The sequence below is a fragment of the Gopherus flavomarginatus genome, chromosome 1 (genome assembly GCF_025201925.1).
Source record: "Gopherus flavomarginatus isolate rGopFla2 chromosome 1, rGopFla2.mat.asm, whole genome shotgun sequence".
Lineage (NCBI taxonomy): Eukaryota > Metazoa > Chordata > Testudines > Testudinidae > Gopherus > Gopherus flavomarginatus.
The window spans coordinates 262,010,705-262,029,363 of NC_066617.1; the positions used below are offsets into that span (position 1 = coordinate 262,010,705).

The 18,659-nt window shown below is 42.5% G+C and overlaps 1 protein-coding gene across 1 annotated transcript in view; it reads right to left on the minus strand.

Annotated features, from left to right (window-relative positions):
* The window catches only part of COL4A2 (collagen type IV alpha 2 chain), a 230,081-nt gene that overhangs the window by 160,802 nt on the left and 50,620 nt on the right, over window positions 1–18,659 (minus strand). Inside the window, exon 4 of the mRNA XM_050946942.1 lies at window positions 8,410–8,490. Coding sequence (XP_050802899.1) covers window positions 8,410–8,490 — 81 coding nt within the window. The remainder of the gene's footprint in view (window positions 1–8,409; window positions 8,491–18,659) is intronic.

The following is an 18,659-nucleotide window of genomic DNA, read 5'->3' on the forward strand; positions in this document are numbered from 1 at the left end:
CTGAAAGTCCAACTACGCTATATCCACCAGATCATCCTTGTTCACGTCTGTTGACCCTCTCAAAGAATTTTAATAGATTGGTGAGACATAATTTCCCTTTACAATGCCATGCTGACTATTCCCCAACAAATCCTGTTATCTGTGTGTCTGATATTTCTGTTCTTTACTGCAGTTTTAACCAATTTGCCTTGTACTGAAGTTAGGTTTATTGGCCAAGGATTGCCTCTGAAGCCGTTTTAAAAAATTGGCCTCACATTAGCCATCCTCCAGTCATCTGGTACAGAGGCTAATTTAAGTGATAGGTTACATACCACAGTATGTCGTTCTGCAATTTCATATTTGAGTTCCTTCAGAACTCTTGAGTGAATACCCGTCTAGCCTCGGTCACTTATTACTCTTTAATTTATCAATTTGTTCCAAAATCTCCTCTACCAACACCTCAATCTGGGACAGTTCTTCAGATTTGTCACCTAAAAAGAATGGCTCTGGTGTAGGACTCTCCCTACATCCCTGCAGTGAAGACTGATGCAAAGAATTCATTTAGCTTCTCCGCCATGGCCTTGTCTTCCCTGAGTACTCTGTTGTACTTATCACAGATGTTAACAAATTGTTTCTAAGCAAAACAATAAGCAGGTGGTATAGCATTTTTTGTACAACTGTTCATTTACTTGCAGCGGTCACAAAATAAACCTCATGTTAGACGATTCTGATGTTTTTTAAAATGTTCAGAGTTAATTATTCTATAATGTCATACACCAAATTAACACAGGGCAATTCACTAACAATTACAGTTTATTTATACATATATATATACACACACACACTAATTCTGTGTGATGTTGCTTATATTCAAACTATGGAACCAGTCCTGCAGCTTTTACTTAGCTGAGTAACCTTTATTAAGGGCCAAATCCAGAGAGGTGTTGACCACTCACTCAGAGATGGAACTGAACACCTCCTAATAGGTGCTAAAGGACCTCAAGATCTATAAAAATCAATGGAACTGACTCCATCACTTACCCTACTAGCTGACAGTTTCACTGTTCTATAGGAACATTACTGTGCTGAAGGTCATAGTAATGGAGAGAGAGAGAGGTGATTTCTCAGATAGCAAGGTCTAACTGTACAGAGAGCTTTGAATATCAGGATGGAGACCCTGAACTGGGTTCAGTACTCCTTGCAAAGAACAGAGCCCTGGGTTCACAACAGTGTGTGTTGCTCAACAAACAGGCTGCTGCATTGTGTAGGTGTTAGTTTATGAGAACATGTAGCTTCAATCCTATCCATAGTCCTAAACATACTTTAAATTGTTGATTCCTGTAAACTAGTGGGCTAACTTACCAACCCCCCTGTACCAAAGAACATCTCCACCATAGGACTTCAATCTCTTTTCTTCCAGGTGTTAGTTCTTCAACATATCACTCACATCCTTTCCCTCTGATCTAGACTGGGGGCTTCCGCGCACCCGCACTAATCTCTACAGGATTACACTCCACAGGCCATCAGCCTGGGAAACAGGACAAGCCCCTCTGCTCCCTTCTCCTTCCCACCCTTTGCCTTGCAGGACCACACTCACAAGTCATCCACTTAAAAGAGTCTCATATAAACTGAGGTCTTCCTCCAACCTCAGGACTCCTGCTTTCTTCAGCTCAACTGAGCTTTTGCTGGCTTTTATGAGGACCAGGAGATCTTCAGGCTATCACCTCATCCCTATCCTCACAGTCACAGCTGAGAGGCAGCTGATTATTCAAGTGGGGCTGAGTCCAATTATCTTGAAGAGCCAGACACCCCGTGGAAGTTCCCATGCACAGAATATCTGTATCTAGTTGACACACAGTCTGACTGCACTCAGATTTCCAAAGGACCAGCCCACAGAGAAAAGGGAGACAAGAATAAAGGAGTAAACACTCCAAAAAATTCAGAGGAACTAGCTCAATCAAAGTTCCCTTTATCCTCCCCTCCAAAGATCCAAATTATGAGGCCAGGCAGGAAGCAGTCTGACCCTCAAGAGCCATAATTTTGAGCTTTATAGACTCATAGACTCATAGGTCAGAAGGGACCAATCTGATCATCTAGTCTGACCTCCTGCACAAGGCAGGCCACAGAACCCCACCCATCCCATTTTATAACAACTCCTATCCCAGGACCGAGTTATTGAAATCCTCAAAAATGGTTTGAAGACCTCAAGCTGCAGAGAAACCACCAGCAAGCGACCCGTGCCCCACGCTGCAGGGGAAGGCGAAAAACCTCCAGGGCACCTGCCAATCCGCCCTGGAGGAAAATTCCTTCCCGACCCCAAATATGGCGATCAGCTAAACCCTGAGCATGTGGGCAAGAGTCACCAGCTAGCACCCAAGAAGGAATTCTCTGCAGCAACTCAGTACCCATCGCATCCAACATCTCCCCGCAGACCATTGAGCAGACCTGTCTGGTGGTAATTCAAGATCAATTGCCCAAATTAACGATCCTATCATAACATCCCCTCCATATACTTATCAAGGTTTGTCTTAAAGCCAGGAAAGTCTTTTGCCCCCACTACTTTAACTCCTTTAAGAAGAAAATATACGTTTGATGATGAGTTGAAAATGTAATCCTGAGCCATAGACTCATAGACTTTAGGGTCAGAAGGGACCAATATGATCATCTAGTCTGACCTCCTGCACAAAGCAGGCCACACAACCCTACCCATCAACTTCTATAACAAACCCCTAACCTATGTCTGAGTTACTGAAGTCTTCAAATTGTGGTTTGAAGACCTCAAGCTGCAGAGAATCCACCAGCAAGTGACCCGTGCCCCATGCTGCAGAGAAAGGCGAAAAACCTCCAGGGCCTCTGCCAATCTGCCCCGCAGGAAAATTCCTTCCCGACCCTGAGCATGTGGGCAAGACTCACCAGCAAGCACTCAGGAAAGAATTCTCTACAGTAACTCAGATCCCATCCCATCTAACATCCCATCACAGACCACTGGGCATACTTACCTGCTGATAATCAAAGATCAATTGCCAAAATTAAGCTATCCCATCATACCATCCCTTCCATAAACTTATCAAGCTTAGTCTTAGAGCCAGATATGTCTTTTGCCCCCACTACTCCCCTTGGAAGGCTGTTCCAGAACTTCACTCCTCTAATGGTTAGAAACCTTCATCTAATTTCAAGTTTAAACCTCCTAGTGTCCAGTTTATACCCATTTGTTCTTGCGTCTACATTGGTACTAAGCTTAAATAATTCCTCTCCCTCCCTAATATTAATCCCTCTGATATATTTATAAAGAGCAAGCATATCCCCCCTCAACCTTCTTTTGGTTAGGCTAAACAAGCCAAGCTCTTTTGAGTCTCCTTTCATAAGACAGGTTTTCTATTCCTCGGATCATCCTAGTAGCCCATCTCTGAACCTGTTCCACTTTTAATTCATCCTTCTTAAACATGAGAGACCAGAACTGCACACAGTATTCCAGATGAGGTCTCATCAGTGCCTTGTATAACAGTACTAACACCTCCTTATCTTTATTGGAAATACTTTGCCTGATGCATCTCAAGACCGCATTAGCTTTTTTAACTGCCATATCACATTGGTGGCTCATAGTCATCCTGTGATCAACCAATACTCCAAGGTCCTTCTCCTCCTCTGTTGCTTCCAACTGACGTGTCCCCAATTTATAACTAAAATTCTTATTATTAATCCCTAAATGCATGACCTTGCACTTTTCACTATTAAATTTCATCCTATTACTATTACTCCAGTTTACAAGGTCATCCAGATCTTCCTGTATGATATCCCAGTCCTTTTCTGTGTTAGCAATGAGCCATGCCCTGCAACCTTTAAACTGAAGTTTTGAATCAGACCTGTCACCATGAGGAGGTGGTAGAGGGCACCCACACTCAAAGCCACAAAAGAACATGTGTGCCTAAAGTGGGAGTTAGGTGCCTAAATCCAAAATGTAGGGCCACTAAGATCCTGAAACTCCCTGTTCATCCATAAATGCCTAAAATCCTTCTGCACCTACAATTTTGCTGCAAAGTCTCTGAGGCACCTAAATTTCTGCCTTTGGGCACGCACATAGTTGTCTCTGGGAGGCATCCACACACACACCCCCTCTTTCACCTAAGCTCTCTCTCAGTCCAATGCAACCCTCAAACCAGGAGAAGAGAGCTGGGGCAACACCTCTCCTCTTCAAGGTCTGATCCAATAGGTGTGCTCAGAGCACGCCTATCTTCACACAAAAAAGCTGGGGGAGGAGGCCTCCCTCACAACCTTTAATCCAATGGTTGGGATTGGGAGACCATGTTTCCCTTTCTCCATCTGCCTGAGGGGCAGAAATGATTTGAACAGAGGCTGCCCCCGTCCCAGGGGAGTGCCGTAGCCCCTGGACTATAGCATCACTCTCACTCGCCCAGTGCTTATTTAATTATTTATATAAAATGTATGGCTTCAACAGACGGATTGAAAGAGACCCATTCAGAATATTCCATAGTCCACTGGTTAGGGAACCCCCTGTTCAAACTGCTTCTCCTCATCGAGCAGAGCAGATAATTGAACTGGAGTCTCCCGTATTCCAGATGTATGCCCTAGTCAATGGGCTAAAGGTTATAAGGGAGACCCCTTCAGCCACCTCCTCTCCTCCCCTCCCCCCCTAGCCATTTTATGTGGAGTTAGGTGAGTGCTGTGCTGTTCTTGCAAGAAATGGCTTAGACATCTGACTCCAGGAGAGACTTCACTACTGTGGATCCCAAGCAGAGACAGGCAACTTGATCTAGCCTGGATTTGGATGTCTAACTCCCTAAGAGGGGTCCAACTTAAGACACATCTATCTTGTTGGCATCTACTATTGGTTAGCTTAGGCAGCTCCCCGCCTAGCATGCTGGCTTTTGTGGATTGCATTTGCAGGTGACTCTCTTCCCCCATGCACTGTATAGGGAACCTAGGCACCTAATCAAGGTGTGTGGATTCCATAGGGTGGCTGGGTGCCTAAAAGTGAGGAATTGCAATGCTTAAGTCCCTGTATAGATCTGGGCCTCACTACCTTCACAATGGCCTCCTGTGCAGCCCCAGAGGCCGCTCTGATGTGAGCAAAGAGCACTCTGAGCAGCTGGTGTCTCTTCCCCCTGCAGCTGCTCAGCAGGAAGTCCACTGATATTATAGGTGAATGAGGATAGTGGCTCTGGCTGGATCTTTATCTGCTTCCCTACAAGTCTGTAGGAGCTCATCTGTCTCTCTTTGACCCCAGGGTAGCCCTTAAAGTACAACTTCTGCTCTCACATGGCCACCTGGAGCAGCCGTGAGAGAAGAAAAGGAGGAAAAGCTGAAAACCAGCAATCAGTGATGGCTCCTTGGTTCTTTGCACCAGATCTGCCAGTAGTTGCTCCAACTTGTGCCACCTGGCAATAGTTTCATAGGAACCATATACCAGCTGTGGACAACCAATAGGCAGAATGCTCCAGCAACTCCTCCCTGTGTTTGGTATGGTGGGGGGATGGAGAGACTGAGCTCCCAACTGTCATCCATGTCACATGATATTCACGGATCTAGCAGCCCTGGCACTCATTCCTGCAACCCAGCTGGATCCTCATGCATCAAGCCAGATGGTTAGCAGGAGCTGTACTAGCTCCTCTAAGTCACTAGGGGCTCCTACACTTCAGGCAGCCTCTCTGGTACCTGCTGTCTTACATCCACGCCTGGCCGGGTACCAGAACAAAGCAGCATAGAGGCTCAGGGTGGAGGAAAGGAAGAGTTGATTGTGGCAAGAGCTGCGAAGCAAGGCAGAAAGGGCTGAAACTTTATATATGTAAAATTAATGACACGTTGCCCTTTAGATCTTGCCAGCCAGCACAGATGTTTTCACAATAATTTGTAAAGTTTTTAATGTACTGATGAATTAACTTCAGTCAGCAGCTTTTGATGTATAGTAATTAGCAGCAATCCAAAGGAGTGGTACTGCTTCTTAAGAAGGGGTCATCCACCAAATTCTAAATTATACCCAGAGGCAGCAATGCTAATTACCATGAGAGCTTCATGTTTTCTTTATCCAATTGTTTGTTGAATGTGCTGAATTCCAAATGACCTTCAAAGGGAGGCTGATTATGTTGGCCACAGTTAGCCACAGGACAAGCAGATTCCATGCAACTTCTCCAGACCTCGTTATGAATGATAACTAATAGGCAACATGCCTATTGTGCATGGAGTGAGTCACCTCAAGAACAGAAAATGAGAATTGGGCCAGTTTATACTGAGGTTTTGTATGAACAAATACTCCCACTGAGGATTAGCATGAGATCAAACTCTACGCCAATTTAACCAGAGTCTCTAGTGGCAAAATGTTGTTGCTTAAACCAGATGTCCAGCTGAGCCTGTGACAGCCGAAGAGGACAACAAATATTAAATGCATCCAATGCACACACTGTCAAAGTGATAGTTTACAGAACTAAAAATAATTTTGTAAACATGTTGTGAAGTTCTTTGAATAAAATACCTTTTCCCCATTATTCACACATTTCTAATTAAAACTGAACTACAAATAACAAAATAAATGAGGAAAATATGTTTTGTGATAGCTCTTCCTTGGCTTTTAGTGGTTGCTTACCTATGACCTAATGGTATCAGGAGCACACTCAACTCTCAATTAAGTCAAAGGGAGTTGAGGGTAATGAGTACAGCAGAATCTGCCCTAATTTGATAGTTTTTATAATTAATTTATAGTGGGCTTCCACTCACTAGGGCACATTAGTGTGTTTTTACTTTGCTATTTTAATATTTTCAAGTTTCTGCCCTACGCAGTTGTTTGGTTGGTTGCTCTCTTCTCCTCTTGAATAGATTCAGCAACCTGTGAAATAAGGGTTCATCAGCCAATACAAAAATACAAAATGTTTTAGTCATAGTAGTTGGTAGTATTTCAGCAAGTAACTCTTTCCACCACCTCTAATGGGTATAAGAAATCTGATACTTGGCTTGTGTGACAAAGACGATAATAAGCAAAAACTTACCAAGCAAAAAAAAATACAATCCACCCAACTTCTTGAATCTTTTTACCACCACTAAAAGTTTTATCCTACAGTGCACCAAAAAGGATGTGCACGGAAGATGCACACCTGCTAAGCGAAGCATGCTGACTGAATAGGTATAGAGGCAGCAGCTGCTGAGGGAGTAATGTGTACCAATTAAGTCTGTGGCCCCTGCTCCTAAATCAGCTTCAATTGGAGCAGGATCTAGCCATCATAATTAAAAGCACGTAATGGCTTTGCACGTATCCCCTTCCATATGGATGCTCAATATCCAAAAGGCCTGCTGGGGGCATGGAGACTGAACATGACTATTACACTGTTGTTCAGTCCTAATCCACAAGATGGTAATGAGGTGTTCTCCTGACATTGATATGGACAATCAGTACTTCTGCTATGAGCAGGAGTACTGCTGGTAATGTGTCGCTCCATCATCTACCTCCCAAGACAACAAGTAGCATCACCCTACGCAGAGGAGATCCTACACCTTTTGTGGCCTACCACCCTTCCTCTTCTACTGCCATGCAGGGTCAAGCCCAAGGACTGTAATAAGAAACTGAACTGGCACAAACTGAGTGGAAAGTGGAAAAAGGGAGCTCACATGGGACTCAAAAGACAGCAGCAAGGACGTGTGGCCTGCCTCTCCTAACCTTTTCTTAGCAGCAGGGAGCAGAAAGGGCTGAATTACTGTATCAGATGTAGAAGAGTTTGCCATTTAGGACTCCTACATCCTGCAGCACTGGACATACACTCTTGCAAAGGTCAGGAGCTCTGCATGGCAACCTCATCCTGCAATGCTTTTCTTGCTCCCCTCAAAACATTGCTCCGGCCCCTTCTGCTTCATGCCAATGCATTCCACACAGTCCCAAATGGCTCCCCTTCTGTGGAAGTTCTAAATCCCACAAACCTGATATTCCTCTGCTTTAATGCAAATAATGAGCACTGGGTATATATTTACCCTCGTGCCCATTTTTTAGAAACATTTTAATAAAACTGAAGGTTACTAATGGTTTTATAATTGCTTAACATTGCCATATGATTCAGGGCAGCTTTGCCTCATAACAAGCCAGGGAGAAGTGGTTTGCCATATAACTTAGTTCAAATATGCTGCATAATGAAAGAGACCTTTGATAATAATCTTGTAATCCTCCACGCAAGTGCCAGATACTGTGTTTTGTTCCAGCATGTTTCTTTCTTAATTAAATCTTAGTTTCAGATGTGCGTTTAGTTGCTTCATTCAAACAATCCAAAACTGCTATAGGAAGAATAGTGAAGTAAAATAATAAATTATTCTTTTTCAGCGAAAATATTATTTAATGTATTTAACTCCTACAGCCTGATCCAAAGTGCACTGATGTCGGTGTGTTTTGGATTTGGCCTCTACAGTGCAACATACAAGGAAGACATTGGTACTTACACGGCCTCCTTTTTCAGGAAAACATTCACATCCCCTACTACAGTCTCTTCCGCCACATGGTCCTGTGTAAGATTTTCCACCCTGAAAACAGAACGCACACAAAAATATTAAATAATGTCAGCTATAGTACATAGGACAAAACAGTAAAACATATACTTGGAATGGTAAGCTCCCTAGGAGTTGTCCAAAGCAAAGACTAGGCCTTCTTAATCCATTCTTTCCAAAGAGGAGGATTAGTAGATTTCCAGTTCCTCGTTATACACATCTTAGCAAAATCCATAACAGCCTAAAAAAGCATTGAGTCTAAATTTTAGGAGTAATGCTCAAAATTGTCATTAGGGAATTAACACTACCAACTACTGTGACACAAGATTTTCTACACTGATATAGAATTTCTAAATGTTGTTATAACTCCACATTGTGAATAGTATGTCTCATACATCTTTTTGATGCCTCTAGCAAACATCTGCATTACATAAGCACAGCTGCTTGAATTCTTTGGGGGTGGGTATTGTATAAGTCACGTATCACAATGCAGTGGACCATTCAATATCTGATAATCATTGTTATTGTATTGTCAAGACCTATCCAGTATATTCTAAGTTTTATTGCATGCAATAATTTAAATTCCCAAAGCAAACACTCACATTTGTTGTGAGGTGCTCTTGGCTCTCATACGTTTAAGTTCCTTTTTTGTTAGTTTTAGGGCATACAAAATTTAAATTAATTTGGATTCAAAGTTTTCCCAAAGTTTGATGAAACCCGGTAGCTAAATGATAACATGTATCCTAGGAACTGAAATTGTGTCTTCAGCTTCCCAAAAGATTTCATATTTGTTTCAGAAAATAATCTCCCAGACATAATACTCCCCAACTTCATCCACTGAATTCTGCACCATTTGAGAAGGAGACTATGTTTTATCATTTATATCATACAGGAGTGACTAAGTCATGGCCATTTTGTAATCACTAACACTTTGCTCAGGTCTGTTCATATTTTAATTAACTGACCAGCCAGATACAAACTCATCACATTATCTGAGATATGCACTTACTTTTTAAAATAATCTGTAGATGGAACGTGTACTTCCCTGTTAGCTCATGGGCTTTCATTTCCAGATATATTCCCCCCTACTCCTCTGAAACTCAAAGTGATTGTGTAGCAGCAGTTCCATTCATTTTAACGGTTTCAGAGGGGTAGCCGTGTTAGTCGGTATCAGCAAAAACAACAAAGAGGCCTTGTGGCAGCTTAGAGACTAACAAGTTCATTGGGGCATAAGTTTTCATGGGCTATAACCCACTTCATCAGAGGCATGGAGTGAAAAATACAGTAGGCAGGTATTAATATACAGCACATGAAAAGATGTGACTAAACACTGACTTATTGACAACTGAGCTGAATATCTGAAAACTGTGTTAATGATTAAATGACATTTCAGGAGCTTGTGCAATTAAATTGAAGGTAAGACTCAAAGCTGTAGCTTAAAATTCAAGAAGTCTACCGAAGAAGAAGCTGATGTCAGAGGCAGCATTAATCTCTCATATTTTGGTTATGGTCTAGAACAGTGGTTCTCAATCAGGGGTCTGAGGCCCACTGGAGGGCCATGAGCAGGTTTCGGGGGGCTGCCAAGCAGGGCCAGTGTTACATTTGCTGGGACCCAGGGCAGAAAGCTGAAGCCTCACTGTGTGGGGCTGAAGTCCAGGGCTCCCAGCCCTGCCACCTGGGGCTGAAGCCTGAGCAACTTAGCTTTGTGGGGACCCCTGTGGTGTGGGGCCCCAAGCAATTGCCCTGCTTGCTACACCCTAATGCTGATCTTGGTGGTACTACCAGGCCATGGAGGGTTTTTAGCATGGGGGGCAGGGGCTCAGAAAGAAAAAGGTTGAGACCCCTTGGCCTAAGAAGTTTCTTGCAACTTCTTGTCATTAAATATCCAACTATCATCTTAAGGCAACCATATTCTTTTGAAATCCTAAGCCTTGTTACAGTGAAGATTAATTACAGAAAGTGCTTTGAGATCTTCAGGTGAAAGGTATACAGTGTAAGTGCAGAGTGTTTTTACTCGTACAAATATATTCACTCAATAGCCAAGAGAGAGTTCTTTTTACAGTGTCTAAACACAGTCAGACCAAGGTACAGTGAGAATTATAGTTTGTAATCAAGTTAAATTATTTATTGATCAAGTTCTGTATTGTTTAGTCATCACTACTAATCCTTTAGCTCTTCAATCTTTAAATTGATTCTAAGTCACTTTCTTCATCACTAGCCATTAGCTATCATATGAATCACACATTAATGACTTTGGCTTTGCACAGTTATATCATTGGAAGGTTGATTTATTTGAACACTATTCAACTCTACATTGAACTCAGTGTGAGCAAGGATGGCAGTATCAGACCTAATGAGTATGCAAAAGCCATGATAGTCTGAAGTTATAGACAGGGTGAGTATGTACTGGATATTAGACACAAAAATAATTTCCCATGGTATGTTGAAGACAGTTTTAAAGTAAGTCATTTAAGGTTATAGTGATCTTTTCCTTATACTATATGCAGAGCAAGCAGTGAAATTCTTTTGGAGTGTATTCTGCTCTCTTTAAGTGCAGGTAATTCCTACTAATGTCAATAGGAGTTACACGTATTCAGAGAGGAGAATGGAGTTAATGTGTAACATTTTGCTGCAGATGAAGATAGACTTTACTATTTATGTACAAATAGGAGAGAATGTGAAACTGCCAGTAATGTCTGTGAACCTTGTGCATAAAACATGAGCATATTTAATATTAATTAAATTTATGTAAAAATGCAAGTATAAAGCTCATGTGTCCCAAAACAAAGAATATTTTGTCCTCTCTGTTCTCACAAACTTTTTGTCCCAAGACAATATTTCTTATGCCAGTACATGTCCAGCCAACAAAAGGCAATTCTCTGCAGAGAATTTAGAGAGACTTCTAGTTTTGACCTGAGTCCAGTTTTCTCAAGTAAAAACCATTAAAACAACAATAAACACTTACTGCCCATTCAAACTTGTGCATGTTTTAAAGATTTCTTTATTGCTACCATTGAACACAAAATAATCCACTTAAGTCATTGTCATCCCTGGATGCCCATTCAAACTCCTAGCAGTTGGTATTCTGAGAGAGAACAAAGCCAAACAGAGAACAAGGCTCCCTGTACAATTCTACTAGTATATCAAAAACAGGAAATATAGACCATTTCCTTATATGCAACTTTAAAAATTAAGGAGATTGTAATCAAAATATTGCAACATGGTATCAACAGATTCTGCATGCCCACATTGGCTTTGATACTATTGCTGCATTTCACGTTATACCTCTGCAATAACTGTACTCGCTGTTATCATGAAATACTGTAACTTTATTCTTTCTCTCAGCCACGGCATCTATGCCAGGCTAAGATTTACAGAGTGATTTAGAAAGTCTGGGAACTTAATGTAAAGCTAAGATTTGACTGGTAGTGCTGACAAACCTCATACTTGTGTGGTGTTGCAATGGCTGGCATATTAGGATATCTGATGTGAGATTCTGGCTTGAGAGTCAGTTTAGGATTCCAAACACACCTTTAAAAGCAGAACATTATAGCATCATCAGTGAGATCTGCTAGTGCATTTACAAACACACAGTTTCTGGGGGGTTACACTCAGCTGTAAAATCTCATGTTGATATGACACATTGTCTATAAAATCTTAACCTGAAAGTGTTTCTTTCTTTTGCTTTCTTTAAAATAAAATTAAAAAAAAATGAGCCAGTGCATGTGTTATAGAGAAAAAGACAAATAGGAATGCCAGTGGTTTCAAATGTATTACTCTGTATTACAGGTGTAATCACTCAAAAATGGCTTTATTTAAAAAAGAATACACCTTGTATCCTCTGCATGCCAAATTATTCTCCTAGCAAAGTTTATAAACAAATTATTCAAAACCAGCCTGGAGAGTGTTACTGGCTGGGTGCCATGGATTAAACCAGCACTGATTTGCTTGTCAACAGGTTAGAGGCTGAGCCCTAACCTTTGCAGGCAGACATGCCGCAGGGACTGTCAGGGTGTGATGGGAATCAGTCACCTCTGCCTTCAATCCAGCAGCTTCTAAAAGTACTGGGCAATATGTCTTCTATGAAGTCAAAGTTTAAGACCTTAATTGGCCTGGATTTCCTGAGGATGGGGAGATGTAAATTGATAGCATGTGGGTGTGGATGTACTCTTCAAATATTCTGAGAATTATTTGGCTAAGACAGCCTCTTCTTTACCTAAGACAGCCTGGCCTTTTTTTATTTGATGCATTACTACGATAACTTCAGTGCTTGACTGACATATCAAGGGCCAAATTCTGTATGTTTACAATTCCCATTGAAACTAAGAGGAGCAACATGTGTCTCTCTCACTGGAAAGAAATTGGAATCTACATTTGTACACATTTGGGGAAAGACTTTTCTCAAAGAACAGACACAGCCCTGGCCACTAATCGTATTTATAGAGCAGGTGGTTTTGAAAAACTGTTCTGTGTATTCTCCACAATATATGCAAGACGACAGTGCACCCTTCTGAATATTAAGATTCAATGATATGTTCAATCTCATGTAGATCTGCTTATTAGTTTTCATAATGTAGGCCAATGTGAAAATATTCTCTTTGATCCAGAGCTATGTTCATCAGGGTGTGGAAAAAAACAAAAAACACACTCCCTCTCCAGCACAGCTATGCCAGCAAAAGCCCTGTGCAGACACAACTATGCCAACAGAAGAGTGCTTTTGTTGGTAAAGCTAATGTCATTCAGGGAGATGGTGTTACTATATTGGCAGAAAAATTCCTTCTGTTGGCATGCTGCATCTGCTCTGGGGTATAAGCTGCGAAAGCTATGCAGACATAGGCTCTGCCCATTGTGGACTTTAGAGTACAGATATGAGGACCTGCATGTGAACTCCTAAACTGAATTACCAGTTTAGACCTGGTTTTGCTGCCACTACTCCCAAATACTAGCTCCCTTCCCTGGATAGTCTTGAGAGACTTCTTCACCAAGTTCCCGGTGAACACCGATCCAAACCCTGGGAGCTTAACACAAGGAGAAGTTAACCATCCCTCCTCCTTTCCCCCACCAAATCCTGGTGAGCCCAGATCCGATCCCCTTGGATCTTAAAACAAGGAAAAATCAATCAGGTTCTTAAAAAGAAGGCTTTAAATTAAAGAAAGGTAAAAATCATCTCTGTAAAATTAGGATGGAAAATAACTTTACCGGGTGATCAGATTTATAGAGCCCAGAGGAACCCCCTCTAGCCTTAAGTTCAAAGTTACAGCAAACAGAGGTAAATCCTCTTAGCAAAAAGGAACATTTACAAGTTGAGAAAACAAAGATAAAACTAGCATGCCTTGCCTGCCTCTTACTTACAAGTTTGAAATATGAGAGACTGATTCAGAAAGATTTGGAGAGCCTGGATTGATGTCTGGTCCCTCTTAGTCCCAAGAGCGAACAACCCCCAAAACAAAAAGCACACAAACAAAAGCCTTCCCCCACAAGATTTGAAAGTATCTTGTCCCCTTATTGGTCCTTTGGGTCATGCGTCAGCCAGGTTTCCTGAGCTTCTTAACCCTTTACAGGTAAAAGGATTTTGGTGTCTCTAGCTAGGAGGGATTTTATAGTATTGTACACAGGAGGGCTGTTCCCTTCTCTTTATAGTTATGATAGTAGTGTAGACCTGGCCTGAGAATGTAGCTCTAAACGAGTGAGCAGTTTGGTTAGGTGCTGATTCTGGCTCCCACTGTGTAAATGTGCAATGTGGGAGAGAGCGTACAAGGAGCAGATAGACCCCACTGTTTGTACTCCTTGGGTGAAAGGGGAGCCATAATGTTATCTGTGGGTCTAACAAGCCCAAAAGGGGCTGACAAGGTGGAGGAATAGCCAGCCAAATGCCTGCCCACCCAGCTTTCAGCACACACTGTGAGACTAGCAATGTAGATTAAACGTGCTGCAGCTCCAAAAAAGAAGTTATAAGAGTCTCTCTCTAAATAGGGTCTGATGGACAGATGACTGGCAACTGCTATTAGGGAGGGCACTTTCACAGAGCATTTAGTAGCCTATGAAAGCCACAAGAGAGCTCATAATATTCATTGTTTGGAGGCTGTATGGTTTACTTTCATTAAAAAGTTAGATTTGGCAATTATGCCACAATAATCTTTCAATATTTGGAAAATTATTTACTTTTGCCACCTCAATTTATAAAGCATTCTTGTCCCAGACTTTAGGCAGAGTTTAGTAACAAATGTACATGGCAGTCTTCTTTATAAGAGAAGCATGATTTCCATTTATATTTTCATAAGGATTTTCACTTTGCATGGCTTTCATCCTAAATACACATTTATAAAACATACCAGACAGAATCCAGAAGGCACTATTGTGACACATTCGGCTTAGTAAGACCTTTAAAAATGTCAGCCACACAATAAATGTTAAAAGCCGCCTAGTTAATCAGTATAGATACTTGAGCGACTCTACAGGGGATCTTACCCATAGACAACAAAAGGCTGTACGCAAGCAGCATACTCCATAGCATTCTTCCCCCTTCTGTATCCCTGAAGAAGCCACAATGTGGACACTCCAGAGTTATGAGACTCTGTGTTCTGCTGAATTGTCCCTTACAGGGAGATGATTACATATTAACTTAAAATGGGTGCTAGAACATAAATAGGGAAAGTACATGCATGTGAAAATATGATGTAAACCAAAGTAAAAAGCCAGTTAACACAGTAACAGTTTAAAATTTTCAATTTGTCTTTGCTATTTAAGCTACTTATTTCTGAAGGATATGTGATACGATGGGAGACAGAGACCTAAGGAGCAGTCCTCGGGCTCTGCATAAGTGTACCAGCTCTCTGAAGACACCTTAAGATAAAGAGGACTTTCTTAGAATGCTGGCGTATCCACAGATAGGAGAATAACATCCCCAGTAACTTCTGGGAGGGATCTGGTCAACAGAACAATCTGGAGCTGATTCTGCTGCCTTAAGGACACATTTTTGATTTACACCCTTCTTGCAAAAGGACATGCATGGTTTATCAGAGGGCCTGATTTGGCCCATAAAGCCTGGTTGTCCACTAACTTGCAACGTGTGTCGTAGGTGCCGACTTCCCCTCTTTCTCGTGGGTGCCTGATGCCCCCCTATGCCCCCGGCTCCATGCCCACTCTACCCCTTCAGTGAGGCCCTGCCCCACCCCACCTCTTCCCACTCCTTCCCTGCCCCATTCAAACCCCTTCCCCAAAGTCCCCAGCCCAACTCCATCCCCTCCCTGCCAATATTCCAACTCCTGCCCCAAGTCCCCGCCTCCTCCCCTGAGTGCACCACTGTTCCCGTTCCTCTCCCCTCTCCTGGAGCATGCTAACGCTGCCAAAAAGCTGTTTGGCAGCAGCTGGGCGGGAAACGCTGGGAGGTAGGTGGAGGAGCGGGGACGCAGCACACTAGGGAGGAGGAGGTGGGGTGAGGGGAGCTTGGCTGCCGGTGGGTGCAGAGCACCCACTAATTTTTCCCCATGGGTGCTCCAGCCCTGGAGCACGCACAGAGTCAGCGACTATGCCAGGGGTTGGCAACCTCTGGCACATGGCTCTTCAGGGTAAGCACCCTGGCGGGCCAGACCAGTTTGTTTACCTGCCATCCCAGGCCAATGGAGGCTGTGGGAAGTGGTGTGGGCCGAGGGATGTGCTGACCACTGCTTCCCACCATCCCCATTGGCCTGGGACGGTGAACCGTGGCCAGTGGGAGCCGCAATCAGCCGAACCTGCTGCCACGGAAAGTAAACAAACTGGTGCAGCCTACCAGGGTGCTTACCCTGGCGAGCCATGTGTCAGAGGTTGCCGACCCCTGGCCTGTGCCATGTGTACCTATGGTAATGAGTGCAAAGTATGGGTAAAATGCTACCATTCTGATTTGGTAGCATTTTGCACTCACATTGCACGGGTGTAAGTGACTATGCAAGGTGTAAGGCAGTGGAGAATGCAAGCCCATGGTATGTACAGTAACACTACACTATGATCTGGAGCCAATTTTTTTCCACAATGGAATGAGTTAGAGACTGTCAGCCCAAGCTTTAATCTGAATTTGGCTTTTGTCCAATGTTTTATATTATAGGCATATATTCCCCCTGCCTCTGCTTACAGACAGCAGTTTGTTTACATACTGGTAGCACAGAATAAATGCTGTACAGCACTCCACTCACTAAAGTATTAATTCCTCTATTTAACTACTCTGTTTCCAAAGCTTTTTTTCCATTAACTCTGGAAAGACATCCAAGCAATGATATCATTTGCTTCAAACAATAGAAACATAGGAAGTCTGGATCTTATTCCATGTATGGGGAAGTGTTTTTGAGGCATGTCTATTTATAAACCAATCCTGTATTTGACCTGTCTAGTTTACACACCTACAAAACTTGGCAAATAGAGGGAGCTCTCAGTTAACCATGTTAGTTCAGAACACATTACTATAAGTGGTGGTAAACCTTAAAAGGTTTAGGGGTTCAACTCTGGTTCAGATACACATCCAAAATTTCTGAAGCTCATTTGAAGCTATTAGATTTCCTAAACCTGCCTGTGCAAACAAGGCTATTGCTATTGAACAAGAAGCAGTGCAATTACACTGGTGCTAGTGATGATGAAAGCATTAAATGTAAGCCTGTCGCTGCTTTTGCTACTCTATTATCTATCCCTGCTCAGAGACGCACTGGTGCTAGTGCACTAGTGTGAGGCTTTTCCAGAGGAGAAACCCCAGCGGGAATTTCTCCTGGCTGCTCCTTTTCCCCACCTACCTTCAACATGTGCTTGTGTATATGGGGTAAGTGTATTTTCCCACTTTCCTCTGAGGTAACATTTGCTGGCTGCACTTTGTATTGCAACAATTGGTCATTAAAATAATGAACTTTAAACTCAGTTCTACCCTGAAAAATTACTAAGCAAAAATGCCACCCCTGCAACCTGAAAGGTAAAGGTCTTTGCCTAGCTTTGTGGGGAAAATAGAGTAGTGGCTCCTTTAAGAGTCCCTGCTGCTCAAACCTCGGAAGAGAGGTGGCCAGGAGGGTGGGGAGGCATCACTTAACCGGTGGGTGGGTCAGTGGCGATCTGGTAAGCCACTGGCCTGAGCGAGGGTATATAATCTAGGTCCCTCTATGCCCAGTTTAGCTGCTTTTTAAAGATAAGGAATCACAGGGGAAAAGTAGGATGGGCAGGAAATTTGCAAGCAGGAAAAAAGTCTAAATTTGATGACTCAAGCCTTCATTGTAAATTGTTCATCCAGGTGTAACACCCACTGTTTCCTTTCTGTTGAGACTAGAAAGAGACCTTGAGAGTTGTGGCTCCTACTAACCCAACTCACTTTTCAATTCAGATGTCCAATCTTGTTTCCTTATTGAACCCCTTAATTCCTGCTCTGATTGTACCAGATTAAACTGAATTAAAAGCAGGTTGTTATTTGCTGTTGGATATCAGGAGTATAGCCCATGACCTGGGTTCTCTAAGCCCAGGTGGTCAGCCGGATTTGGTTGTCTGTTTGAACATGGTGAAAGCTGTTGACAAAATGTAATTTCAATGTACTGAGATTATATGACCAAGGGCAAAATATTTTGAAGCGGGTCCAAGAGCTCTATAACTCCTCATGAATAACTGTTGTTTACATATTTTTTCTTTGATAAAGGACATATGGTAAAGGTGCTCCCTAGAGACAGGGTTCCTGTTTGGCTGGGCAGTAAATGATTTAGGTGAAGCAGTCTTGTCTACAGATCGCTGCATATAAATATTTACACGTTGTTCAGACTGGCCAGATGCACCTTTGATTCAATAGCTGAAAGATGTTATCAGAGTTCAAAATTAATTTACTAAATCAGAAGCCGTGGATGTCACATGGATTCCATAAACTCACAATCCATGTAATTTGGCCACGGTGGACATAAATTACTTTGGAGTTAAGATCCTAGGATGAAATCATGACCCCACTGAAGTCAAGGGAGGTTTTACCATTTACTTGAATGGGGTCAACATTTCCCCCTCAATAAGCATTTCTGATTTACTTGCAAGTCACATCCCACCCATGTTTCATAAAATAAAGACATGTCAAGGTTGAAACATCTCTTTCTCATAGGTAGAATTACTGATAGCCTAATACAAATAGTAGTCTCCCCCTGCCCCACCTGTATTTTTTATCTCCTCCAGATGTTATGACTTGTTTTCACTAAAGGAAAAGAAGAGAGTTGGAAAAGCTC